The sequence below is a fragment of the Eumetopias jubatus genome, unplaced genomic scaffold (assembly GCF_037043125.1).
Source record: "Eumetopias jubatus isolate StellerSeaLion01/CBP00866 unplaced genomic scaffold, mEumJub1_p1.0 scaffold_4, whole genome shotgun sequence".
In the NCBI taxonomy this organism is placed as follows: Eukaryota; Metazoa; Chordata; class Mammalia; order Carnivora; family Otariidae; genus Eumetopias; species Eumetopias jubatus.
The window spans coordinates 78003683-78030976 of record NW_028274810.1 but is presented as its reverse complement, the minus strand read 5'-3'; the positions used below and the strand labels follow the sequence as shown (position 1 = coordinate 78030976).

Genomic DNA, 27294 nt, shown 5'->3' with positions numbered 1-27294 from the left:
GTCTTGATCCCGGGGTCCTGGGATCGAGCCCCGCATCGGACTCCCTGCTTGGCGGGAAGCCTGCTTCTCCCTCTCCCACTCCCCCTGCTTGTGTTCCTGATCTCGCTATCTCTCTCCCTCTCTGTCAAATAAATTAATAAAATCTTAAAAAAAAAAAAGAAAAAGAAAACGACATCAGAGCTCCACTAGTCCATCTGCCCATTCTACAGATGAGGAACCTGAGGCCCAGAGAGGGAAAGACATTTGCCTGGGTCCAAGAAAACTACTGCAAAGCTTAGACTAGAACCTGGGCATCCTGATTAAAAGTTTCAAGCCTACTGTTTGGTCAAAGTTGGTTGGAAGGAAAGTGTGTTACTTTTCTATGCTGTACTAACAAACTTGGCATCTTAAAAGAATACATATAGGGACGCCTGGGTGGCTTAGTTGTTAAGCGTCTGCCTTCGGCTCAGGTCATGATCCCAGGGTCCTGGGATCAAGTCCCACATCGGACTCCTTGCTCAGTGGGGAGCCTGCTTCTCCCTCTCCCTCTACTGCTCCCCCTGCTTGTGCTCTCTCTCTCTCTCTCTGACAAATAAATAAAAAAAAATCTTAAAAAAAAAGAATACATATAATAATATCTCACATTTTCCATGGGTCAGTTCTGGGCACAACTTAGATGGGTCCTTTGCTCAGGGTCTAACAGCCAGCAATCAAGGTGTTGGCTAGGCTGCATTCTCATCAAAGGCCCAACTAGGGAAGAATTTGCTTCCAGGCTCATTCACTTTGTGGGTAGAATTCATTTTCTTATGACCATAGGATTGAGTAGGCTGGATTTTTGGTGGCTGTTGGTTGAAGGCTGCCCACAACTCCTTGCCATATGAGCTTCCCAAAGTGGCTTCTCACTTCATCAAGCCTATAAGACTCTATCACCTCGGGGGCACCTAGTCCTTCTGTTAAGGGCCTTTTTCATGAGTTAGAATAATCTCCCTTTCAATTAACTCAGACTCAACTTATCTGGGACCTTACTTACATCTACAGAGTTTCTCACTTTTGCTATGTTCTACTGGTTAGCAGCAAGTCACAGGTTCCACCCACACACAGGGGGAGGGGATTTCAGAAGGACATGCATGCCAGGGAACAGGGATCACGGGGACCATGCTAGGGTCTATCTGCCACACACAGAAATATTTAAATCTACTCAAGTGAAGGAGAGAGGACTTATTAGGTGGATGGAAATATCTACCAAGAATGAACTGGATGACCTGGTGGCAAATGAAGCAGGTCTGAAAGCTGCCCGATACTGAGGCAGCCGATTTCTCCTTAAAAACAAACAAACAAACAAACAAACAAAAAATCTTTTGCTTCCTCTCTCTTCCTCTTTCCTCCTGAGGTCAAATGATCTCTGGTTTCTTTGTCTTGTGGCATAGTTGCTGCACTTTCCCTTTTGTAGACAGACTGCTCACCTCAGCCTACTCATGGCGTCTGCTCTTAAACTCTGGTCTCCTCATGACGTTGGCTTTTCATGGTCTACCTGGCTTCTCATGTCTACTCTGACTTCTGCTGTGTCCTTGAGCCTGCATGACCTTTTAACTTGCCTCCCCAAAGCTAATTTTGGTGAATTCTTGGGGAGGAATAATTGTCCAGCTTGGGTCAGACGTCTGTTACTGGTCCAAAAGCCATGATCATGGGAACAAAATAGCCACTTAAGCAGGTGTGTGTGTGGCGTGTGTGTGTGTGTATGTGAATGAGCAGGCACTCCAATTCATGTCTTTTATTTAATTCCATTGCACCAAGCTGGGCAGCAGCAAATGAAGATGCCTCTTCTTGCCAGAGGCCTCCACCTGCCCCAATAGCTGCTCTGGTCACTGCAGCATTATATGCAAACTCCACCAAGGCATGAAGCTGACCTGCCTCGTTCACCGTTGTATGTTCAGTACCTAGAACTATGCCAGGACTTTGAACTTGCTGCTCTCTCTGCCCGGAACTCTCTTCCTCCAAATGTCGGCATGGTTTCCTTCCTCTCTCCCTTCGGGTCACCCTTGCAGTGAGGTCTTCCCTGACCAACCTATAAAAATCACAAAATGTCTCCACCCCAGCCCTCCTCCCCCGACCCGGGCTTGCTTTTCTCTACAACACTTATCATCATCTGACCACTCTGTCTTATTCACTGATTGATAGACATCCTCATATGGGAACTGTGTAGAAGACAGTACTCAAAGGATTTCTATAACTGTGCTGGAGAGTTTAGGAGAAACAACTAATAAAGATATAGAAAACAAATAATGGGAAAAAGGGGAATTACTAACTCCAGGAGAAACAAAAATTATATAAGAAAGGAAATATAATCATAGTTCACATTTGGCTCAATAGTGTAAAGTATTATAGAATATAATGTATCTATTAGTGATTTAACCTAAAATAATGACACAGCCACAGAAGAAAGCTGGGACTGGGTTGTATATCAGGATGTCTATCAATTTCAGTCGTTCCCTGGACACACCTGCCCTTGGGTATTTTTCCACTCCTCTGGGGGCAGACTGCTCTTTGGACTTGCCCAGCTGTCATCTTGGGGCTCCCCAAAGCTTTTCTTCTGTCTTAGATTTCTTTTTTGCCAGATCCCAAGTTTCCCCTCACCTTTTTAAAATTTACCTTCTCATTATATCCTTTGGTGGCTTCCTAAGAAATGGAACATAGGAGGAAAAAAAAAAACCTGAGACCTTGGATACCTACAAATGTCTTTATTCTCCCTTCACACTTGTTAAATTGGTTATAGAATTCTAGGTTCAAAGTTATTCTCCCTCAGAAGTTTGGAAGTAATTCTCCCCTGTCTTCTGGCTCCCAGTGCTATTCTAATTCCACATCCTTGGGGGCATGTCACTTCTTTTTTCTTCCTAAAAGAAAAAAATAAGACAGCCATTTCCTCTTCTGCATCTGGATATTGTCAGGTGGGAATGTGATGCTTGGGAATTGCTTCCATCCTTTTTCAGCCATGAGGGGAAGGCCAAAGAAACCACAAATAAGACGATATGATGCCCCAGTGTCTTTGAACCACTGGGTTTAACCATCTCTAAAACCAGCCTATCTAAAGACTCCTCAGAATGTGGGGTCATAGGCTCGTTATACTTTAAGTACGAAAGTGTGGTCTGAGGCCACCAGAATCAGCACCATCTGAGATCTTATTAGAAATGAAAAAAGAAAGAAAGAAAGAAAAAGAAACTAAGAAAGAAAAAGAAAAAGAAAGAAAGAAAGAAAGAAAGAAAGAACGAAAAAGAAAGAAAGAAAGGAAGAAAGAAAGAAAGAAAGAAAGAAAGAAAGAAAGAAAGAAAGAAAGAAAGAAAGAAAGAAAGAAATAAGAAATGCAGAACCTCAGGCCTCACTCTGGACCCACTGAATCAGGATCTGCATCTTAACAAAATCCCCAAAGGATTGGTATGATGTTCAAGTTGGAGAAGCACTGCTTTTAGCCGTATTTAGCTATCTCCCTTCTTATCTAGAGCCCAACACGTTCTAACTGATAGAGTGGGTGTAGCCGACAACCTTGAAACCACAAGTCACAACCCCTTGGCTCACTTTGATTCCAGCAACAGTTTCCGAGGTAAGAAGATTTCTGAAGATGTCCCTGCCCCTGAGACTCTTGACCTTGGGCTATTCCTCCAAATACTAATATAGTTACTGCTGTGAAGGGCTTTGCAGTTGGGATTAAGGTTATTACTAATCAGTTGGCCTTAAAACAGAGAAATTATCCTGGTGTATCCAACAGGGTTTGATGTATCACACGAGCTCTTCTGAGTAGAAGAGGAAGTCAGAGAGATTCAGTGTGTGAGGCTGAGCCTGACGTTGCTGGCTTTGAAAATCCAGGCAGCCACAAATCAAGAAATGCAGGCAGCCTTTTTCTTGAAGGTGAGAAAGACCCTCACCTGACAGCCAGCAAGGAAGTGGGAACTTCAGTTCTACAATTCCATAGAACTGAGGTTCTATGCCAACCATCTGGGATTCGGATCCATTCCTAAAGCCTCTACAAAGGAGCAGAGTCCTGCCAACACTTTGATTTTGGTCTTGTGAGACTAAGCCAGAAAACCAGCTGTGCCTGGACTTCTGGCTTACAGAAATTGTGAGATAGTACACTTTCCTGCTGTTTTAAGCTGCTAAGTCTGTTTTTTCTAGACGGTACAGTTAGGAGGGACAGTTCTGCTAAGTCCAGACTTACCTCTACCTGGCAGCATCCCACTTCAACCTACAATGTGTCTGTCTGTCTTAATACCTGCCTCAGGACCTTCTCTGACATCACGGGAGTCTACCTGGCACAAAGGAGACCAGAAGGGTGAGGAAGTTAATAGCCCTAAGGAAAACACTCAACCCGTGGATGATGGGGGCCAGGAGATAATTGCTTTAGCTTTAACCTTGTAATTCTGGGAGGCATTTGTACACTTCTTAGAAGGCAGACTCAAAGCCCCATTAGCTGTAGCAGAAACCTCCATAATGTACCCTTCACTCGTTTGCCTCTTATTTTTTTGTCCCATTCTCCTCGATTCCTTGCTCTTGCTTCCTCCGATTACCCTCCAAATGCCCACCCTTCTCCCAAGTCCTTTTATCAATCTCTACTTGAGATTGACAGGCAACCGGTAAAATCCACTCCATGAACTCATCTTGCTCAGAATGAAAGAGGTTAATTTACTGGAAGATTATTTCAGTGTTTCACACCAAAACCAGGCCTCAAGGAAAACCAAGATCAGGGATCCAATACCACTAAGTTCCTCTCTGTTCCTTGTTCCTTCCCTAATGGTATTACTTTTAGAGAAAAAGGTGGAATCTACCCTCAGCAACAGAGAGAAAAATCCCAGAGAAGGATTGTAATTGATGACCCTTGGGTTGGTGTCTGTGATTGGTACAGTGGGAAACAGGGCACTCTCATTGGTTCCCTGTGGGTCAGGGTTCTAGCCCCGATCAAAGTATGGCTGGGCAGTAATGTCAGGGCCTTCAGGCATGGCCAGTGGAAGCCACCATTACATTGCAGGGCATTCCCAGAAATAGGGGAATGACTGAGAGATGGGGAAACTCCACTAGTTTTCTAAAACCATTGACATCCACTCTCACTTCTCTTAACTGCTGTGGGAAACAAAGGCAGAAGGAAATGTAGATAAAATTAAATGTCCTTATAACCTTCAGCCCATTGACATATACTTGAGATAGGCAGATTATAACATTCTTCCAGGATCCTGCAAGTCTTCTTTAGCATATGAAAGTCCTTTTGGAACTTCCCTTATCTTTGCTTCCCCAACCCCAAGGTATATTAATCACTGCCCCTCACAATCCCAGGGCAGCTGGGAGCAGCAGGCAGCAGCAGGCAGCAGCTCTTTCTGCCCACGGTCCTGTCCCTGTGCTTTAATAAAACCACCGTTTTGCACTAAAAACATCTCAAGAATTCTTTCTTGGCTGTCGGCTCTGGACTCCACCAACACACAACAACATTCCAAAAAAAAAAAAAAAAACCAAACAAAAAAAAACCCCAAACCAAAAACTACATCACTACTTCCTCTTTCCTGATTCTTCCTCAGCTTCCCTCACATGCTGTCCTTCCTCTGCCCAGTGCATAAATGCTGGTGTTCCTGAAAGTTCCATCTTTATTCTTTTTCTCTTCCCATTCTTATTCATTTCCAGAGTTATCTAACTCCACCGTAGACATCATGGCCTTCTCCCCAACATTTAATCCTCTCCAAACATTTGATCTAATCTAGTCATGGTAGTTCCATCCCCCTCGGCAACAATTTGTTTGGGATGAACAGGACTTAGTCGGATTAGATGGGTGAGATTTAAGGAGAAACTTGCTTAGGACTTCTGGGAAAGAGAAATCAGTCTTACTGTTGCCTGTTGGATGGGAAAGGGGAGCATGCTGCCTCAATTGTCCCCAGCAGTCATTCTGTGATATGAGGGGAGCCAGCTTCGGTATGAAGTCAATGGTGGGCACAGCAGAGCAGTGAGACAGAGGTGTCTCAGGTTCCTAATTGTTCCGAGTTGGTGAGCCAGGGAATCTACTCGCTCTGCCCTACCATTGGATTTCCTGCATTGTGAGATGATAGATTTCCAAACTGCATAAACCAGTTTGAATCAGGTGCCTGCTGCTTGGAGATGCCAGCATCCTACTTAATTCACACTCACTACTATGAATTCTCTCAAACTCGCTTTCCTGGGCTCCAGACCTACCCACATTTCCCAGCTTTGCTCCTCTTCTTCCTGGGTTTCCTACGATTCTTTCACATAAGAAAGAAGAATCCGGTGCCTACTATTATGCCAAGCTCTGTTGTAGACACTGCAGCTAGAGCAGTTGCTGAAACAAGATTGCTGTCCTCATGGACCAGTGAAGGAGGCAGACAATAAACAAAACTATTTTCTGAATAAATGAAATAACGAACAATGCGGAGTAGGTACTCAGTGTTGAGTAAAAAAGTTATCATTGCCTAGAGAATATCAGCCCAGAGACTGGTATTCACGCAACAGAGAGCCCTGGGAACTGTCAGACCCTGCTCTTGCAGCCCCCCATGGAATCTAGAAGGGTAAATAACGACCCAGGGCCAGCCCTCTGGAGCTGAGTCCAGAAAGAATGCGAACATGGACTGAGTGCTAATTTTGTCAGGCCCTCTATAAAGTGACTTTGGGTAACTATTCTCATTTAGTCCTCAACCGATTCTAGGAGTTCGTGCAAGGACAGTCTGGCCAGTGACAAGAGCTCCCTCCAGCCAGTCCTGACCCTTGGGTTTAGGCCGGGTGCATGTGACTTTGTGCAAGTCACGGTCTGCCTCGTCTTTCCACGCTCTAGCCAGTGTCTGTAGCGTCTGACCCCTGGGGGTTCCCCGGCACCCCAAGCTTCAGAGGCTGCCTGGGGTGGGAGAGGGGGTCCGAGGGATGGGGGGCCGAATGCAAAGAAGGGAGGTCACTGAGATGAGTACAGAGGCTGTCAGTGAAGTCAGTAAAGAGGGATGAGTGGGTAAGGAGATCCTGGGAGAGAGAGACGGACACTGACAGTCGCATTCTTCCCCACCCTGCCCTCTGCTCCCACACGCCGTCGGCCGCCGCTGCCCCGACCTTCTCCTGGGCTCCGGAAGGAGGGCATTCCCTTTCCTCCACTGGGTGCCTCTACGCCACTGGCCCGGGCCGAAAGGCGACAAATGCTCCGCGAGCCATGCAGCTTGACTAGGCCCCTGCTCCTTTGCCCCGGAACTCGCAGTTCTGCTACTCTTCGCCTCTCCTCTCGTCCACTCCCCCCTCGGCTCCTGACCACTTGGTCTGCGCCATCTGCATTCGCTGTGTGCCGGGCCCGCCCGCACTGCGGGGGAGAGGCGGGGAGCCGCCCACGGCGCGCTCGGCGCTCGGCGTCGCCGTCTCCCTGGGACGCGCGCGGGCTGTGCGGCGCGCGGGAGCCGGGCGGGCAGCCATGGCGCGGCGCGCGGGGAGGTAGCCGGGCGGGCCGCGGGGAGCGCAGGGCCGCCATGGCCCGGCGGCGGCGCCGCGCCTGCATCGCGCTGTTCCTGGTGCTGCTCTTCGCCTTCGGCACCCTAATGGGCCTGCGCACGCTTAAGGCTCCGGACGGACTCCCGGCGCTGGGCCCGGGCCTGGAGCTGGCGCCCTTTGAGCGACGCCCGGAGGGAGCCCCCGCGCCCGCCGCCCGGGCCCCAGCCGCCCCCGCCGCGCCGCCACCGCCGCCGCCACCGCCCCGCACCGCTGGCCCGGGCAGTCCCCCGGGCCCGGCTCCCGAGGAGGCCGAGCCCGCCCCCGGGCAGAGTCTGCGCGTCTACTCGGACCTGCACGCCTTCTACTACTCCTGGTACGGGAGCCCGCAGCGCGAGGGCCACTACATTCACTGGGACCACGTCATGGTGCCGCACTGGGACCCCAAGATCTCGGCCAGCTATCCCCGCGGCCGCCATAGTCCTCCCGACGACTTGGGCTCCAGCTTCTACCCGGAGCTGGGGCCCTACAGCTCCCGGGACCCCGAGGTGCTGCGGGAGCACATGACCCAGCTCAAGGAAGCCGCCATCGGTGAGTTCCCCCCATCCCCGGGCGGCCCTGCTCCCCAGCCTCACCCTTCCTCAGTTTCCACACCCCAACTCCCGCTGGTCCTGTCACCGGGCCTCTGATCCCATTCACCCTTCCGCCTAGCTTCTTACTCCCTCCCTTCTATTTTCGTTCAGCGCTTACCGCGCGGCGCCGCCTCCCAACTCCTGATATTGACTTCCCCATCTCTGCCACCTGAACCCTCACAGCAGGGCCCTTTCATAGGGCGGAGCTGCCGGGCGGGCCAGTGGAAGAAGGCATTTGCTCCGAGCTGTCCCAAGTAGGGACAGCAGGGAGGAGGAGAAAGTCTTCATGTCTCTTGGGCTTCTAGGCTTGGTAAGTGAGGACTGGGCATCGTGGCCCTGCAGGAGTGGAGTTCAGAGGAGCCACGCCTGGGATGGCCAATGCTTTCACACCAGACACAAGATAGGGCAGCAACCCTTCCAGTTTTTGCTGGCTGCAGGAAGTTTGCCCATGTTGGACCCTGCTGTTTGCAGTAGAGGGGGCAGGAGGTTTTCTTCAAGTACTCTGCTTGCAAAGAGGTCCCTGGGAGCCTCTCTTGTAGGCAGGCTCGGGTGGGGAGGCTCACTTCTTTCGGATTGTGTTACTGAATTCTCCTGGAGTTTAGAACACATTTCAATTTATCTAGAGATGGTTAGTGAATGGGGAGAGGAGTTGAATGACAGAGACAATGGTGGGAGGTATTTACAGATAAATAACACAGAGGCTACCCCTCAGGATTTTATGAGACAAATGTTATTTCCCTCGGGAAGCATCAGATGACCTCTGCGTGGGGCTCTTATCCCTGCGGGACCTTAGAGGGGCCCCTCTTCTCCAGAGAGGACTGTGGCTTCCAGATGGGTGTGGCATCATCCAGTATTTCCTTTTGTTCTACTTCTTGCGGATGCAAGCGGAAGTCTGAGTCCTCCTGGCTTTTCTCAGGCTCCTTCCCCGCTTGGTGCGCAAAGGTTCCCGCTGCCGCGGCGCTTCAGCACCGCGGGCGTGGACAGCTCCGGGACGCTAGGCTCTGGGATCTGATCCGTAAGACGTGAACCTGGCAGGAGCCTCGCTCAAGGTTTCATTCAGAAACCATTTTGCAGTTGGAGATGGTTTGGGAGGAAACGCATCTCTGTTGCGGGGGTACTGTGTGTCTCTGAAGTAGCTACTCTGTTGTGTCTCAGGCGTCCTGGTCCTGTCCTGGTACCCACCTGGCATGGCTGATGATAACGGGGAACCCTCAGGCGACCTGGTACCCGCCATTCTTGACACCGCCCATCAGTACAACATCCAGGTGAGTGTCCAAAGAAGAGGTCAGGTGCTCTTTGGCCCATTCTGGAGATTTCCCCTTCTCTGCCCACAGGGTTAGTTTTTGGCTTTAGCCCAGGTATGGCAAATACACAGCAAGTGGTATGTGTGTGTTGGGGGGGTGAGGTTCTAATAAAATAGCACCTGTCACTGTTATTTTCTTGAATTCTGGGGGGGAAATCGGGAAAACTAAATATAGGAGAAATGGAAGATTGAATAAGTATCACTGTGATAAGAGTTAGGTAGGAGACCCTGACTCTTGAATAGAGGGCAGGCAAGGGCCAAACGGGCCCAGAAACCAAACGTCTCAGATCCCTAGTGGGAGGCAGTGCTGGGCCTCAAGGAGTAAAGTACAGGCAGGCGGGTGCACTTTCAAGAGGAATGATGGAGCAGAGCTAAGCATGTCCAGTTACTTTCCCCAAATGAACCTAGTAAGTCATTCCCCTCTCCTGCGGTGAAGGAAGAGAAACAGCAGAGAGGAGCCCCACCCCATTCCTGAGCCCATCACCGACATGTTTAACAGATCAGAGCACCCCTGCCCGACAGCTTCCGCAAACTTCTTCCCATGGTTTCAGACAGCTAGTGCCAATCACGTGGAGCTGGCACCTAAGCTCAGGCCTATTAGCCATCCAGTGACATCCCATCAGAATGATTCCCAGATGCCTGCTGTGGGAGGTGGCCAGGCTTCTTGGCCCTCTTTTTCTGACCCTAAGGGCAGTGGCTGCTTTTATCTCTGTTATGCCCACTGTTGCCAGGCCTCCGCCTCCAAGCCCCAGTGGAAACATGAGCCTTATAGGTTGTGGTCCCTGGGCAGCTACTCACCTGACCAGTACCTCCTGTTTGTGGCAGGTGGCCTTCCATATCCAACCCTACAAGGGCCGGGATGACATCACTCTGCATGACAACATCAAGTACATCATTGACACGTAAGGCTGCTGTGGGGCCTGGATCTCAATGGGGATCAAAAAGGGGGAGGGGATAGATTTAGAGGGGTAGGTCAAGAGACACCAGGGCAGAATGCCAGTGTCCTCAGCAGCTACTTCCTAGTAATACAGTACTAGGCTTGGAGTCAGCAATCTGGGTTTGAATTCCAGTTCTGCAGCCTCCAATCTGTGATCTGTTGCAAGCCTCTTAACCTTTGAGTCTTGTGAGAATTAGAGGAGTTAATATATGGGGGAATGGCTTATACTGTGCTTGCAGGTTTCATCCACTCACTCAAAAAGTACTTGAGTGCCTACAGGTGTCCGGGCACTGTCCTCAGCCCCGGTTGTACAGTCATGGGTAGGACTGGCGAGGTTTACATTCTAATGTGTGGCCGCAGTGAGGCAGATAATAGTTACACACGAAAAATCACATAGTGGCCCATGCGATTAGAAAGTGATAATAAAGAATAGGGCAGGGTATTGTGTTAGAGCATGCCTGAGAATGGGTGCTAGACTTCAGAACAGGTGGTCAAGGGAGCCTCTCTGAGGAGAGGACGTGTGAGCTAACACCTGAAGGAAGAGTCAGCTCTGCAAAGATCTGGGGCAGGCAGAAAATTCCAGGCAGAGGGCTGTCAGATCCAAAGGCTCACGATGGGACAAGTTTGACAGCAGAATAAGAGGCCTGTGTAGCTCGTGCGTGGAGATGGGGTAATAGAAGGAGTGGAGGTGGGCAGGGCCAGATCAAGTTGGAGGGGCCTTGGCAGGTCTCAGTCAGGAGCAAGCAGATCTGGTTCATGCCTTAGTGGATCGAAGGGAGCCAGAAGCAGGAGCCTGGAGACCGGTTAGCTGGCTGCTTCGGTCCCAACGGGGGAGGGGGGTGGCGTGGTGTGGGACAAGGAAGTGAGGCTTGAATGGAGGGAGGCTGAGGCTGGGGAGATGTGGGTGGGAACTAGGTTCTTGCTCAGGGGCATGAGGAGTGCAAGCGTGGGGACAGGCTGGGTCCCACATCACACTTGGGCATCAGGAAAGGTCTGGCCCATGGCTTGTCCTGCAGCTGTGCTGGCTGCCCCCTCCTCGGCAGCCAGCTCAGGTTCTTCTCCCTCCCACTCCCCAGGTATGGCTCCCATGGGGCATTTTACCGCTATAAGAACAGCATGGGTAAGAGCCTCCCACTCTTTTATATCTACGACTCATACCTGACATCCCCTGAGGCCTGGGCCCACCTCTTGACACCCAACGGGCCCCACTCGATCCGCAACACCCCCTACGATGGGGTCTTCATCGCGCTGCTGGTGGAGGAGGGCCACACCCACGACATCCTGGCTGCTGGGTTTGATGGCATGTATACCTACTTCGCCTCCAACGGTTTCTCCTTCGGCTCCTCCCATCAGAACTGGAAGGCTGTGAAGAGCTTTTGTGATGCCCACAACCTCATGTTCATCCCCAGTGTGGGGCCTGGCTACATTGACACCAGCATCCGGCCCTGGAACAACCACAATACTCGGAACAGGGTCAATGGCAAGTACTATGAGACAGCCTTGCAGGCAGCCCTGACCGTGAGGCCCGAGATTGTCTCCATCACATCTTTCAATGAGTGGCACGAGGGCACCCAGATCGAGAAGGCCATCCCCAAGAAGACCCCAACGCGGCTGTATTTGGACTACCTGCCTCACCAGCCCAGCCTGTACCTGGAGCTGACTCGCCGCTGGGCAGAGCACTTCATCAAAGAGAAGGAGCAGTGGCTGATGTGAGAAGCCTGGGGCCACGAGGTGCCAATGTCCTGGCCTCCCCGGAAGGTGTCACTGTGGGGGGCTCAGCTGAGGTTGGAGGCACTCGCTGGTTCCCCAGTCAGCAGCGGGGCGCCTCTGGGTGGGCCATCAAGCCTGGGCCCATGTGGAACAGAGCTTGTTCCTCAGGCATGTGGGGCTGGGGGGCTCTGCACGGACAGGAAGTGAGGCAGGGTTCCAGAGAGGGCCCCAGAGAGGCTGGCGGGTGACTGGACTCAGCTGAGGGCCACTCCACATCCTGTCGTAACACTTTAAAATGATCCCTTCGAGCTTGGAACTCAGTAGGGTTGGTGTTGCATAGCAGTCCCGAAGTCACTGCTGTTAGGAGGGGTCAGGGCTCTGGGCGAGCACGTGCCCTGCTGCCTCTTCAGTCTTCTTCTGTCTTCTCCAAGTGAGGGAACCACATTTGCAACTTCCCAAGAGGGAAATTTTAGGTTTAAGCCCTTCCCAATAGACTCCTGAACACAACAATCAGGAAATAACCCTGAGCCTTCGTACACTCATTCAACACATACTGACAGAGTACCTACTATGTGCTAGAGACTTCACATGGAAAGGTTTCTTTCTCCCAGAAGCTTACAGGATCCAGCTTTCCTTATTTGGCGTGGCCTTGTAGCTAGTGCCTGAGCACAGTTTTTCCCTTTTTTGCAGTTTTCTCCAATGCTGAGAGTTTTTTTTTTTTTTCTTCTTCTTCTTCCTCAAGAAAATACCTCTGTGCTCCAGAGCCCACATTTCCCCAGATGACCATCTAGCTCCAGGGAGAGGACCAAGACATCCTCCCTCCCTTTAGCTGCCTAAACTGAATGAGGCCCACTCACTAGAGCCATTTTCAGAGCTACTGTGATTTCTATCAATTAAATATGACATGGTCTTCTCAAGTAAGCATTCCTTTTGCTCTCTTCAAGCCTTCCTGAACTCTGAGCCCTCCCTCAAATGCTGTGACAAACTGACATGTGAGATGGGCTGGCCAGTGTCAGCAAAACGAAGAGTGAGTTTGCTTCAGAAACCAGGAGTGTAATCAAGACTTTTAGTGGGGATATTTAACGGTGCTTATTTACAAATAAGCGAGTATACTCGTTGTGGGGACCCTCAAAGCAGGCCCTGGAACACCTTCTTGGCAAGATTTAGGAGCTACTTGGAAATATGTGCATTACTTTATGGGCTCAAGCCTGAATCCCAGTTGTGGGAATGGGGTGCAAGGCAGGAGGGGAGGAAGTGGGGCCTACGGATTACTACGGGACCCCCAGCTCCAGTGAGGTGACGAGCACTGGATGCCACAATGGACAGGGCAGATCAGGCAGGAGCACAGCGCTGGATGGTGACCCGCAGTACTTTACAGAAGGGAAAAACACAGAGGCTTCATTTCACACATACATGGTTTGAAAAACACTAAAAACATGGCAAGCTCGGGGCCAGGAGCAGTAATTCTCATTCATTGCAGCTTGATGAGTTCTTTCGGAGGCTAAACTGTAGCAAGAGCCATAAAGATGTTCATACACTTTGACCCTGTAATCCTACCCCTGAGGAAATAATTCAAAGGAAGAAAAATAAACTATTTACAAAACACTTCTTATTAAAGAAAAACAAGGTTTAAATAGTCAAGAATAATTCTGTTTAACACTTGGTATACATATGAATAAAGACTTTGAGTACACACTGGATTCAAATAAAGGTATTACAGGCATAACTCATTATAATTTATTTTACGACTAAGTAAGAAAAAAGCTACTAGCTGAAAAGAATAGTGGAGATTTGTCTTCCAGTATTCTTTGATTTGGACTTCTCTACCCCCGCCCCTTGCCAACGGAGCTCACTTCTCACCATTAGTCCAAAATGCTGACTTCTCTCCACCAGGCCTTCCGGCACACCACACCACCAGCCTCTCCAGTTCAGAGAAAATAGTGTTGGGCCTGTGGCTCGACAGTCTTTATCCTACTGTGGTTCCAGCTTCAGGTGCCTAAGTACATGCCTTTGGCCACTTGGAGACTTTTAAACAGCACCAGCTGGTGCTCTGGGGCTGATTTGGACCTTAAATGCCACTACCCGCCAGACAGGGGGGCTCCAACTGGATTCTAAATCTTCCTCATTTTTCAGAAAAGATTTTTGAAAAAGAAACTTATTAGAACAAGGCCATCCTAGGAATGTTCTCAAAGTCTCTACGTCACCTTTTGGCTGATATTTGAAATTACAGATAATAAATATGACCTCCCCACCAGGTGTGAGACGAAACCAGCAGCTTCTGGGGCTTGTTCTACAGTGTTCAGAAAGACGCAGTGCCTTAAAGAGTCAGACTAGTGACGTCGCAGCCCCAGTGGCCTCTGTCAATGAGGCCTTGCCAGTCCCCAGCAGACAGACACACAGTGTCCAACACCAGTCCTCAGGTCCTCCCCTCTTCCTGAGATGCAGAAGCAGGATCAGTGCAAGGGGAGCAGCCCGTACTTCTGCTGGAGGATGGCTGTGGTACTCTCCAGGGCACTGAGGAAGAAATGGAGGCAGTTCAAGTTCGACTTCTCAAAGCCCCGAGCCCAGCAGAGTCTGGTGATCAGCGACCTCTAAACCCTCTGGTATTAACTATGCTCTCTTCACCAAATCCGTGATGAATCCTTTGAAACCTCAAAAAGCCAGCAAACACCAGCAAACTTAGTGCCCCTCCATCCACCACTTCTCCAAACCTGCCCACCCTGCTCAGGATAAGAGAGAGGAGTGCCAATCTTTATTTGGTTAAGGCCTTTTTTTTTTTTTTTGCACCTTCCAACCTTCCTCAAATTCTATCCCCATGCCACAGCAAAGAGACTCACCAGCCTGGACGAAGGATGCCAAACTTTCCAGGTACAGACAAATCAACCACAGTTGAGCCCAGGCGATACTCGGAGCTCTGGCCATCCCCAATTGGTCCCCCATCAATGACCAGGGACAACTGAGGCCAGAGGTCCTGGAACTCCTGAGGAGAGGGAGAGGAAGCATGGACACTACCCCTAGCATCTGCAATGATGTCATGCTGCACACAGCCCTCATAAGGAGACGAAGACCGCACACTTCTAAAACAGGAGGCATCTTCCTTGAAGCAGGGGAAGGAACCTCATTCAGTTAAGGTCAGTTAGCACCTAGGACATGGCATCCTATGAGGTTTGGAGCCACCCCAGGTTAGCACCTCAAGTAACACCTATCTAGAGCTTAAAGAAAATCCTGCTGTGCCAAGAGGAGATTCCACACAGTGCTTCTGCTGGGGCCAAATTGGTCCAATAGCTGGAGTCCTAGGTGGGTGTCCAAAGATGTGGGCTCTACCCTGAACTTTCGCCTAGATTTCTATGTCACCGCATGCAAATTACTTCATCCAGAGCATCTCCTGGATCTCAGGAGAACTCTGGGTAAGGGTAGGGAGAGGAAGACAGGGTGGACTCGGCACTTGTATGCCACCAGCACTCAATCCTTGGGCTACAGGAAGGATACCGCCTCTGAAATCCGTGGCCTGAACTGTTAACTGGGTTAGAGCATCACCCGCTCTCTCCACCACCACCACTCATGGCAACACTGCAGTGGTGGCTAGGCCTGGGCATTTGGGATGGAGGAGCCTAACCACCAGTTACTGCATTGGACGGGTCAAATGTTTGCTGACAAGAATACCCCTACCCCCCAATCCCCACTGCCTCGGGCATAGCCACCAGGTAAAGCCTGCAGTCCCAAAATAAGAAAGGATGCCGGGCCCTCAGTTTCTAAGGCCCCCGAAGCCACTCTCTAGGTCTGGGCATGGAAAACCCCATCACTGTGCTACGTTTTACATTTAAGTTCAGGAAGAAGAAGAATGTGTGGTAAGTGACATTTCTTTGTGTTTGCCTTCCTTCCACGCTATGCAGTCAAGACATAATTAGTTTGATTCTTTGACCTGGCTAGTGGCCAGGGAAGAGAACAGCGTCAGGGGTCCCTGGGCCAAGTTCTCGGAGTCTTAACTTTCGTTACAGCACTGTTGTAAAGACTTACTGCCTAACTATATTTTCAAACAGCTACCACCACAAAAAGGGGGAAAAAACTACATTTACCATGATGTTATTACTAAAAAGACAACAAGACGAAAACACCAATTATCCCCTCTTACCTCTCAAGCTTTTTAATTAAACCTTTCCAAGATTCTTTAATTTGGATCCCCCCCAACCCACTCCTGCCAACCTGACAGACTTCCCACCACCAGACTAAATGCGTGAGCCTCCTGCAACGCATTCCAGGGAACCATCAACTCTACTAATTCAGAGGAAACTGTGTCTGGCCTGGTGATGTTTCTGGGGGGAGGACGGGTAACTTACCTCGACATTCAGAGAACTGGCCTGGGAGCTAAGGTTGGCACTGGTGAGAGCGAGTGGTCCCCCGAACACCTGGACCAAATCCTGTATGAAGGCATGGTCAGGAATCCGGATGCCTACAAGCTATGAGGCCAGGGGAAAGGGAATAGTCAGAAAGGTTGTAAGGGGTGGGGAATGGCTCTAGCCTGGATCCTAGTGAAAGCCAGAGGGCAGGAGTCTGGGGACACAAGAGAAAATCTGACTCACAGGAGTAAAGGGGTTCAGGTCCTTATTGAGCTCCTTCGAGCGTTCCAACACCAGGGTCACTGGTCCTGGTAGTAAGTCTTTCAGGAGTCCCTCAGGTACCCTCACATGGCAGTACCTGGAAAACAGGGCACAAATCCATCCAAGAATGAAGGGTCGCTGCTGGTCCCACTCTAGATGGTAGTCAGATCTAGAAAAGGAAACCCTGGGGATTACAATGGGGTCTGTCTTCCCTCTTCACCTCCCTAAGAGTTTGAGAAGGGAGGCTCCAGAAGAACACCCTCGGCTTGGGGCCCACATGCTTCTGGTCCCCGAGACTACAGCAGCTGCACCGTTATCACGCTCCGTGTTTCATTTTCTTCCAGGCATCCCCTACTAAATTCAGCTATCGCGTTTGTTTCCTTCGTTGTTGTTGTTTTTAAACCGTGGGAGTCCCGACCCCCTCCCCTCATTATCACAAAAACGCCAGGAGAACAGGGACCCTGCCTGCCTCGTTCATCGCTGCGCCCCAGCATCTTGTTCAGGGACTGGAAGACGTTAAGTGCTCGATACACATTTCCAGTTCCGGATTCCTGGGTGAGCCTGGACAAGCCCCTCCCGCTCTCTGCGCCTCAGTCTCCCAAGCCTGTCACCGGAAGCCCCTCCCGCGGTGCCGCCCCCAGCGGGGCCGGGTCGGGGCGGCCTCACCTGTAGACGTCGGCCACGCGGCCCAGGCAGACGGCCAGCGGCTTGTCCTCGCTGCGGCCCTTGAGGCGGTACACAGCGCCCAGTGCCGCCGAGCAGCTCGCCGAACAGGCCAGGCCGTACAGCGTGTCCGTGGGGACGGCCACCACGGCGCCGGCGCGCAGCTCGGCCACGGCGGCCCGCAGCGCCTCGGTCCAGCCGGCGCGCTCCGGGTTTGCGGCCCGCACGGCCCCGCTCCCCGGGAGCCGCAACAGCCGGGCCCCCGGCGCCGCCGGAGCGGGGCTCGGCGGGCGGAGGAGGCGGCCCCTACGGGCGGAGCCCGCCGGCCCCTCGCTCAACCCCACGCTGGCAGCCACCGCGGCCCTCATCCCCCTGCACGGACGCGCCGGAGACATCCGCCCGGCCCCGCTTCCGGGAGGAAGTGACGCGCCCAGTCAGCTTCCGGCCAGGGAGGCTCGGCCCCACCTCCGCGCCGGGCAACTTAAAGGGACCGCGACCCCCAGGAGGATTGAAGGAGACCGGTGGGGACGGGGCGGGGCGCAGCTTTGCGGAGCCCTAGCGCAGCGCTGGGGAGGGGGGCGACCGAAAGGGGGGCGGTGGTCGGGCCGCGCAGGCGGAGATGGAATGGGGCCCGGGCTCAGACTGGTCACGGGGGTGAGAGGGGGCCCGTCGGGGCGGGGGGAAGGGGCTCAGACCCCGCGCGAGCGCCGGCCCTGACCGTGTGTGTGTCGCTCTCTCCCGGGCAGGGAGGCTGCCGGCGTGGACCGTGGGAAGGCGGGGCTGGGGATCGGCGGGAGGCCACCCCCGCAGCCACCCCGGGATGAGCGCGCCCAGCAGCTGCTGGACGCGGTGGAGCAGCGGCAGCGGCAGCTCCTGGACACCATCGCCTCCTGCGAGGAGATGCTGCGGCAGCTGGGCCGCCGGCGCCCGGAGCCGGCTGGTGGCGGGGTCAGTGCCCACCCCGGGCTGGGCCTGGGAGGTGGGGACTGCCCCGTGGCTGGACTTGCTAAGCCCTAGCTTCCCCTGGAGGGTGGACGTGTCCCCACCGCCTTACCCCCCCGCCCCAACCTCCTTTCATCCGGGCGAGAGGCTTTGAAAAAGTTAAGTGCTATCCCAATGCCAAGTGGCCATCTCCTTGCGGGGCCTAATCCAGGGCCTTTCCTCTCCGCCTCACTTTTCCTTTCTGTTCCAACCAGAACGTCTCAGCCAAACCCGGAGCACCTCCCCAAACAGCTGTCTCCGCCAGAGGTGGCTTTCCAAAGGATGCTGGCGATGGAGCTGCGGAGCCCTGACCATCCCTGATGGGCGCCCTGACTTCTCTCCCTCCCGGGGCTGGTGGCTGGACTCGAACAACTCCCTTCAATAAAGGGGCCAGTCTTCACTGGCAGTGGCTGGTACTTGGCTCTCAGCCTGGGGTGGCAGCTCTGCTAGCAGCTGGGTTCACTCCCACTTCATCCTGGCTGAAGGCAGTGCTGAGCTTTGAAATGTAGCCAACGAATACCCATTCTGATTACCGGATTTGGGCAGACCAGCAGTGCTCTCCAGAGTGGTCTGGCCTGCTTTGGGGGATCCAGGTGGTGTTACATGTCCATTTCATGCTTTGGGGGCTCCTAGCCCCACAAAACACTTTTAGCAGAGCCTTGATTAAAAGGAATCCTGCAGACTCTCCTGGTGACCGACCTTTCCTTTCTGTCCCCTGAGACTCAACTGGGGAGGGGAGTTGGGCTAAGTAGTGGAAAATTGTCAACCATGGGTAGGTTTGGAAAGAAATGCCACAGATACTACCAGATTTAAATAAGCATTTAATTAGGATTTCATTAGTATTTAATATTGCTTTTTCAATTCCAAAAAGTTAAATTTTCACTTAACAGATATTTTAAAGTACAATATTAAGTTTATACAAAATGAGCAATTAAGCAAACACCATTATTTCACATTCTTCAAAAATACAAATTCATATTTACTCTTTTTTGGGTTGGGAGGTTTCTTCCTTTGGAAGTACTGAACCTGTAACGTTTTCATATCGCTCAGTGGAAGTCCGTTGTTCCCATGTTTCACACTTCAATAAATTTGATAGGCTTTCACATCCAAATAAAACCATTTGAGATTTAAAAAACTGTCACCAAGACCTCCGGCCAATGACTACTAGTGTGTGTCAAAAAAGAAGGCTCTCTGTGGGTCTTGCCTTTCCTGGCCAGAAGATGTGAGCCAGAGATTCAGCAAACACCTGTTTCCAGCCACCTTCCCCAAAAGGGACTAGGAGGAGTTGACAGGGAAAGGTAACAGCCACCTTGAACTCTGTCCTCCCCACCCCCACATTCTCCGAAACACAACAAAGGATGTAGACTGTTGAATCAAAGGCGCCCTGGGGAGGCCTAAGGACTTGGGAGAAGGGCAAGAGAGGCCTCTGACTTGGCACCACTTCGAGGATAACAAGGATATTGCAAAAAACACCCCTGGGTTTTGGTGAAAAAAGTTTTTATGAAAAATTTTCCCATAAGAAAAAGAGTAGAAACTGCATTGAGTTGAGAAAGTGACACTACATTATCACCCAATTTTTGGCCCAGCAGGCACACCACCAAAAGGGCAGTGTGTGGTTTTAAACTTTGCTTCCAGTAAAAAAAGCTTGTACTATGTACACATTGACATAAGATCCAGTTTAATTTGCATTTTTCAGTGCAGACTGAGAAGCCCTCTGGAACAGGAGTAACAGTGAGAAATGCCCAAAGAGTGATCATCAGCTTCCCCAAAGGGCGTGAGAGGAAACACGGGACCCTCTCCCTGTCCCCCAAAAGTATGCAAGAGGAAATAGGCTAAACTGACTACCAACCAGAAATATGCAAAATTCCATTCTGTCGCCTCCCCTCACCCCCAATATTAGGGAATGGACAATTTCCCATCTATGTCACAGCAGGACTATTTGCATATTGATCTGTGGAAATCCTTCTGCTTTGGCTGAAGTGTTATTTCAAAACTTCTCTATTCTACAGTAGCCTGAGAATTGAAGATAAAATGGGGGGGGAACTCCCCCCTCCGAGACAAAAGGGGAATATGGGGGAAGGAAGAAAGTCTATAAAGCAGATTATTAACAGCTTTGTTTACTGGATTTAATGAAGGCTGGAGACCTTTTTTCTTAAAGAGCCAGCACGGGCGGTGAGGGGAGCAGTAGGGAAATGGCTCATGTTGCCCGCTCCCCCACTACCACCACAACCTCCCAAACATATTTCTGATTGGTGGTGGAGGAAAATGTAAACTCTAGCAATACTGTTGCAGTTCCACAAAGCAATGGTTTCAGTGACTCTGGAGAAGTCTTTAAGATTAAGGACAATGAACGTGATTACAAATAGAAAAGTCCAGAAGGTGCCAGGTTTCTACCTAGGAACAACCTGTTCCTTCCTTTCAGGCATCACTTTGTAATGGTGAAGGCGGGGCAAGATGGCAAGGGACCAAGAAGTGATGAGAAAGGGCCTCAACAGTCAGCAGAAGAAAACAGGACCCGCAGCAGTTCTTCAGAGAGCCTGAGGGGGCGCCCTCGGGCACACAGGGAAGGCTTGCATAGATTGAGCAGTTGCTGAGAATGCATAATAGTGTTTCCCTATAGACAGCCTTAGAGCACAGGGCTGATCCAGCGGAAAAACGAGGCCAGGCCAGGGCCACATGGGACAACGACCGTCAAGCTACACATATTGCACCAAGGTAAGTGCTTTTCTTTTCACACCTCAATTTAACTTTTTATTCTGAGCAAAAAATAAAACTTTGTGGAAAGTATATATATGTATATATATACACAAAAGAAATTGCAGCAATTGGGTTAAAGATAAAATAACCTAAAGTGCTTTTTTATTTTATTATTTCTTTAATATACCAATATGAGGTTCTGCAAACTCATCCCTCTGGACACATTCAGCATTATACAAAGTCTCTCAGGAAAACCCACCCACCCTCCATGATCCCCATCAGTCCACTGCCTTGACCCTGAAGGTAAAACTCCAATCTACTGACTTTCCCAGAGCTGGTGGAGAGAAGTCCCTGGCTTCGACCCAGAGAGGTCTTCACACCTTAAGGCCCCTCCTGGGCTTTGTACCATGATCTCCTTCTAAGGGGAAAGGGGTGGAATTTAATAAATGACACCAACTCCTGTCACCAAACTAGTGATGCCCCCATGAGGCTGGCCAGACCCCCCCCCCCCGAACCAGGAGAGGCAGGGCCATTCTCCCTTGATGTCCCACCCGCGTGCTGGGGAAGGGCCCACTTTGCTAAGGCAGTCTGGGGGTGCCAGCCAGTTTCCTACCCCTTCCTAAGTCCACGAACTCCAGTCCCTGGTGCTGACGACACCCTGTAAAGGGGCGGTGGAGCTGGAGATGCTAGTGGGAGCTGGAAGCATACATCTACCGGGTAGAAATTATTAAGGTTACCATGGGAAGAAAAAAGGCTTGGCTTCACCTGCCCGAAGTCTGCAGCCCTTCCCTAACCTCACCACAGTTTCATTCCTGGGTTTGGGGAAGCACACCCTCCATGAAGGCTCTTTCTGGCTCCACTTTAGCCAGTGGCCTGCTCTTCTCCAAGGTCCCTGGCACCAGAGGCCAGGCTTTGCAGGAGGTGATGAAGGGAAAGAGCTCTGGAAGAGGAAGGAAAGACTGCCTGCCCTGTAGAAAAAAAACCTCTTTTTTCTACCGATTTTTCTAAAGCTAATTGGCTCTGATAGTCCCCCTTATAATTTTGAGTCACCCTCAAAAGGCAGATACTTCCACTAGAAAAATCTGTCATTCTAAATACTGTTTTAAGATGCTTCTTCATCTCCCCCAATCTTCGGAGAGCAGAAAAGCCACCGACCTACCTAGGCCCAAGAAGAGCGCAGCCCTGGCTAACTAGAAAGAAGAGACCATGAAACCATGGACACTTCCAATGGCCTTCCCTGGGCTCCTGTTTCCCACCTCAGCTCCCAGGAATGGAATCCCTGGTGGCCCTAGGCTGATTATGTGGGGAGGTCATTCATGTCCTCTGATATGAGCTACCTTTGGGGCCCCATCACGTTGCTCTGTCAGAAGTTGTAGCAAAAACAGCGAGGTTCCTGCCTCAAAGCTTCCTATGGGTTCAACACCAAGAGACAGCCAAGGACAACCCACACTCAGCAACTGGTTTTCCAGGAAGACTAAGCCACTGTGGTAATAGAAGATTCCTCCCCCCTTATCAACTTCTGCTGAGGTCAGTGGTCACCAGAACCCACCAGCCTTTGGGGGAGGGGCGTGCAGAAGGTCAAAAAGAAATGGATTCTCCGGACTAGCCTCCTGGAATGAGAAACCACCAGCTGCCTGGGGGAAGGTCCTTTTCTCTTCATGGTAGTACAACATTTACTACTTCTGCTCGCTTGTCCAACTCTGTCCCTGAAATTCTGTCAAAGGCAGGGCCTTTGGGCCCCCAGATAAATGATCAGCTCTGGATACTGTCTTGGCTGGCCCTGAGTAATAGCTCAGAGAACAGATGAGTGACACATGCAGATCTCTTTACATTAGGGAATGGAAAAAGAAGGCAAAATTATGGCTGCTGTCTGCCTGACACTGCTGACTCAGGAGAGCAGCCCTGTCTGTGGACCCCTGTTCCTCGCCCAAGGCAAGAAGGGGCTCTTGGAGGCAGAGGCCTAGTCTAGACCCTGGGCCAGGCCTCATTTCTGAGCTCAGTGAGCTTGGTGAGCACTCATGACTACGTTAATATAGCCAGTTGAGAGAAACTTTCCATTTTAGTGTGAATTGTATTTTAAGTTTTATTTTAAAGAGGCAATGACTTGGAGCCAAAGGCAGACAGATGGATATAATTCTATACACAAATCAAAAAAAATTTTTTTTCCTATAACACAACTTAATGAAACATTCCAAATGAGATAACTTATTGCAACATTTCAGGCTTTTTGGTGGAAGGGGGATTTTTGTTTTGTTTTGTTTTACCCTGAGTAGAAGATCGTTTTGTGGTTTTTATTTTTTTGTTTTAGTTTGTTTGTTTAGAAATCACATGACTAAGCTGAGCAAGTCACATCCTTCTTTGCACTGTACTAGGACTATATGCAAAATCCAGAGGGGTGAGAGGCGGAGATGGGCGGGGCCACCAAAAGCCTGGCTAGAACCTGGAACCAGGACACCTGGCCTGCCAATTACATGCCGCCTTAAAAAGAAAACAAAACAAAACAAAAAAAACAAAAAAACTCCCTTAAAGCTGCACCTTCTCCCGATAAGCAAAATGCAGCTCTTCTGCTCGGAGGAAGAAAATACCATTAAAGGCAGGCAGACCACCACCCAGCCACTGGCCATAAGCCACATGTCCACTCTAGGACAAAACAGGGACGTTCCCCAAGAAAAATGCACTGCGATCTGCAAGCCCTGGCTGTCAACCGAGAGAGGGAAAGAACCAGGGAAGCAAAGACCGGGATAACATGGTCAGAGCTTGCTCTGCACCCGCACGGACGGACAGCGGTCAACAGCTCGCCCAGGGCCCCCACAGAACCCGATCACCCACACAGCCTCAGGCCAGGCTTTTCGCTACCCACTGGGCCACAGCCAGCTGCTGGATGACACCTGCCACAGCCACCCTGAGCTCCAGCAACACCAATAGCAAACAACAAAACCACCTCACCCAGTCCCTGTCAGGCTCACAGCTGTCTGACCTGCCTTGGCCACGCCCCCTCTGATGGAGCCAGGGTCTGGGCCAGCTGCGGCCTCAGACTCAGACTCAGAGGACGCACAGGGAGGAGCAACACCCGACACACTGAACTCTGCTGCCCAACCACAGAGACCCCAGTGCAAGTGATGGGCAGCATCAGACTGATGGAAGCCACACCCTTTCATTTCGAATGTTTATGCAAACGAGTAACCTTAATTTCCAAGTTCACATGACAATAAGCAAAAGTGACATACAGTGCAGCCAAACAGTTCATTTATAACTTAGCTTTTTTTTTGTTTTTTTTTTTTGTTTTTTTTTCCAAAGATCAGTTCCTTAAAATGGATGCTCCTGGGATATGACTAAAGAAAATACGTCTGAAAGGTGAGGATTTCAAACAGTAGATTTCTTCATCCTTCGAACTGCTGACTCCCCCCCAACCCCACCCCCGTGACGGCAGGCACCCCACCTTCTGCTTCCCGCTCGCCCTCCTTTCCCGGAGGTGAGCGCGTGCGGCCCTTTCACTTGGAGAAGCTGGTCAGGCCCATCTCCTCCTCCCCCTGCAGTAGTGCTTCAATGGGAATCAGATTGGACGGCGTGTCCAGGCTCTGGAGGGACAAAAACTCTGACACATCCATGGCACTTAACGTTTCTGTCTGAGGGTCTGAAGGAGTCTCTGCTTGTCTGCTTTGCTCACGGGAAGAGGGGACAGCGGAGGAGGACGACAGGGGGCCAGGGGGCGAGGGAAGAGTCTGTGGTGGTAGCTTCAGGCCGGGCCCGTCAGGAGGCTGGGGGCTCGGCTCTGCAGGGGGGGGGGAAGAACAGCCCTTCCTCCTGCCCGCCGCCCGCTCCTTGGCAGAGTCCCGGCACGCGCACTGACACTGACACGCCTCCTCTTGTTTGATGATGATCACAGGAACACTGAGGCCAATCTGCTGTACAGAGCTCCCTGCGAGAGAGGCAAGAGACACTGCTCCTCAAGCAGCCGCGGGCAGGGCCGTGAGGGCCGGGGGGGGGGGGGTACGGACTAGGTGGGTGCCGAATGCCATGGCGGCAGGAACAGTGGGGAGGGAAGATGCCATGCTGCAGGCTTCGCTCTGCCTGACACTCCCCATCCCCTCCAAGGCAAAGTCCCTTTTCCTCAGAAAGCCACACACACCATCTAGAAGACCCTGTATCTCCAGCTTCATTTCCAGCCATTCTCCCCTGGACCCTCCATTCCAGCCACAGCAGATGCCTCCCTTTTCCTGACATGTTCTTCATACCTCTGGGCCTCTGGGCTCTTCCTTCTGCCTAAACTCCCCACACAGGGCTGCTTTTCCGGAGAACTTAACTCTTCCCTCTGAAGACACGGCTCGTCCCCTCCTCTCCCAAGGCTGCCAGGCCGTGACTCCAGCAGGCTCCCACCTAGGGCTGGCTCTCGGGCAGCCGGCCCACGAGCCTCCTGTCTGTGTGCACGGGGCGCACCTCTCTCCACACTGTGTGGGACATGTGGCTTGAGTCCCCCCTGCCCAAGATCAAGCTCCTGCAGAGCCTCTTGCTCACACTTGCATCCCCAGTCTCAGACACACGGTCGGCTGGGGGGATCCCCCTTAAAACTGCCAGCCTAGTGCTCACGCATCCTCCCGCTCTTTTGTGCGTGTCTGTGTACTCTACACATGCACACTCTGAAATCAGACAGGCTGTGTGTGTCTCAAAAAAGCTAGAGAGCAGGGGGAGGGAGAACAGAGTGGGAGTCAGGAGCTTGAGAACTGGGGCTTTGGCTCTGTCACAAACTCACTTAGGACTCCGGAGGAGTCACTTCATCTTTCAGGGCCCCATTTCTTAATCTATAAAATAGTTTGAAAAAAAAAAGGAACTTTCTGCTCTATAGGTGTCTCTGACCCAGATGCTATTTCTTCATTACTGTAATTAGAAAAAAGTCCAGTGAATTAACAGCTGCCCTCTTTGGCATTAACTGTGAGTCAAACTTTCTTCTGGTTACATTTAAAAGCTGTATCTGAGAGGAAAGAACCATTACTCCTTAAGGAACGTTAAATGTGGTATTTATGCCGTAAGTGTGCTAACTTGCAATAGTTGTGAGAATGTGAAATACTCTAATAAATAAACAATACAATCTGACAAATTTGAGGTTTTAAAAACTGGGGGAAAGCAACAATGAACTGTGCCTCAAGGGGCCCAGAAAGTTGACTTGCTTTTAAAGCTCCCACACAATTACATACCTGTGCTACTGGCTACTGGCACTGCAGTGGTAAAAAACACCTTCTCAACTTTAGATGCTTGCTGCTGGGGAAAAAAAAAAAATCACATTTACAGCCACTCAAGTATGGCAGATCTCCAAGGACCTGAAGCCTGCCCAACTGTACTGGTCATCCAAGAGGACAGAAAACCCTCAGTGTTCAAGGATTTTTGCACTGAGTGATGTTTTGTTTGTGCTCTGACATGAGGTCACTGCACTGTTGGACATTCAGTGCTGACGATGCAGCCGGCTTTGTCCCCTACCACTTGGCTGTCTCCCAGCTGCCCAATCTAGTAGGTTCTGTCTGCCCAAAGGCTCCGCCAAGGCTGCTTTCTTAAGCTGGGTCTTCTCACAGGGCTCCCCAGGGCTAGCTTCCCTGTAAGCCCGCCACTGCCACCACACCCCGACACTTCTGTGAGGCTGGAAAGTTCTTTTGCCTCCTCAAGGATCAAGTTGCACACTAAGGACCGGCTAAGACCCTCTCATGGGCAGAAGAGCCCCGTGAAGTGTGCTGTAAGCCACACGGGGAGCAGCTCCAGGGTGGGCAGGCCCTGGCCTCAAGTCCAAGCCCCACTGCCTCTTAGTTCTTGAGTCCAGGCACGTGATTTAACATCTTAGACTCAGTTTCCTCATCTGTAAAATGGGGATGATAACCCAAAGGACCTCCCAGAGGGCCCCCGTGAGGGTGAAATGAGAGGAGGTGTGTGGAGCCTGCGGCGCATGGTGAGCCCGCAGCAAACGTGCACTATTTATGTTACTATGAGGCGGACCATAGAGTCAGGCCCAGAGATCACCCCTTTCACTATGGTAACACTTCCTGTTACACTGGCTACAGGATTTCTGCTTTCTTCAAGTATTATCTTAAAAAGGCTTTGTCTTTTATCCCTTTAAGGAGGGAAAAGGATCCCTCTTGGCTGAGTCTAGGAGGAATGTGAAAGCTTCTGGCTAAGTTACAGGAGCTGACACTATAAAATAATGATGGAGAAATGAGACCCATATTTACATACACAAAAATAAATTGTATGGAAAAAGAATGACACCTGCCCCATGCAGCTCCCCAGGGCAGATCCAGAAAAAAAAAAAATGATAAAAATGACACGGAGCAGATTGGATTACGACACCAAAAAGGCCTTTCCAGTGAC

General features: G+C 51.0%; 4 protein-coding genes across 8 annotated transcripts in view; 2 read left to right on the top strand and 2 right to left on the bottom strand.

Annotated features, from left to right (window-relative positions):
• Positions 1-7463: 7463 nt before the first annotated feature.
• MANEAL (mannosidase endo-alpha like) lies at positions 7464-12125 on the top strand. Of its 2 annotated transcripts, XM_028113987.2 has the most exons (4): positions 7464-8013; positions 9210-9319; positions 10183-10259; positions 11371-12125. In XM_028113987.2, the coding sequence occupies exons 1-4, from the start codon at positions 7464-7466 to the stop codon at positions 12005-12007; spliced, it is 1374 nt and encodes a 457-aa protein (XP_027969788.1). In that variant the 3' UTR covers positions 12008-12125. The 2 variants fall into 2 exon arrangements, with proteins under 2 accessions (XP_027969788.1, XP_087879137.1); XM_088023011.1 differs by lacking the exons at positions 7464-8013; positions 10183-10259 and having other exon boundaries at positions 9249-9319.
• Positions 12126-14343: 2218 nt separating this feature from the next.
• YRDC (yrdC N6-threonylcarbamoyltransferase domain containing) lies at positions 14344-17670 on the bottom strand. Its single transcript, XM_028113659.2, has 5 exons — positions 17269-17670; positions 16585-16771; positions 16342-16461; positions 14842-14984; positions 14344-14518 (listed from the first exon to the last, which is right to left on the bottom strand). The coding sequence occupies exons 1-5, from the start codon at positions 17658-17660 to the stop codon at positions 14458-14460; spliced, it is 903 nt and encodes a 300-aa protein (XP_027969460.1). The 5' UTR covers positions 17661-17670; the 3' UTR covers positions 14344-14457.
• On the top strand, positions 17541-18929 carry CUNH1orf122 (chromosome unknown C1orf122 homolog). Of its 2 annotated transcripts, none has more exons than XM_028113661.2 (3): positions 17541-17786; positions 18012-18213; positions 18462-18929. In XM_028113661.2, the coding sequence occupies exons 2-3, from the start codon at positions 18166-18168 to the stop codon at positions 18555-18557; spliced, it is 144 nt and encodes a 47-aa protein (XP_027969462.1). In that variant the 5' UTR covers positions 17541-17786; positions 18012-18165; the 3' UTR covers positions 18558-18929. The 2 variants fall into 2 exon arrangements, with proteins under 2 accessions (XP_027969462.1, XP_087878624.1); XM_088022498.1 differs by lacking the exon at positions 17541-17786 and adding an exon at positions 17885-17919.
• Positions 18930-24368: 5439 nt separating this feature from the next.
• Positions 24369-27294, bottom strand: part of MTF1 (metal regulatory transcription factor 1) — a 36921-nt gene continuing 33995 nt past the window's right edge. For 2 of the 3 annotated variants that reach the window (XM_028113662.2, XM_088022497.1), the window contains exons 10-11: positions 26136-26199; positions 24369-24862 (exon numbers count right to left, since the gene is read on the bottom strand). In XM_028113662.2, coding sequence (XP_027969463.1) covers positions 24435-24862; positions 26136-26199 — 492 coding nt within the window. In that variant the 3' untranslated portion in view covers positions 24369-24434. The remainder of the gene's footprint in view (positions 24863-26135; positions 26200-27294) is intronic. The other variant, XM_028113663.2, reaches the window with a different exon arrangement.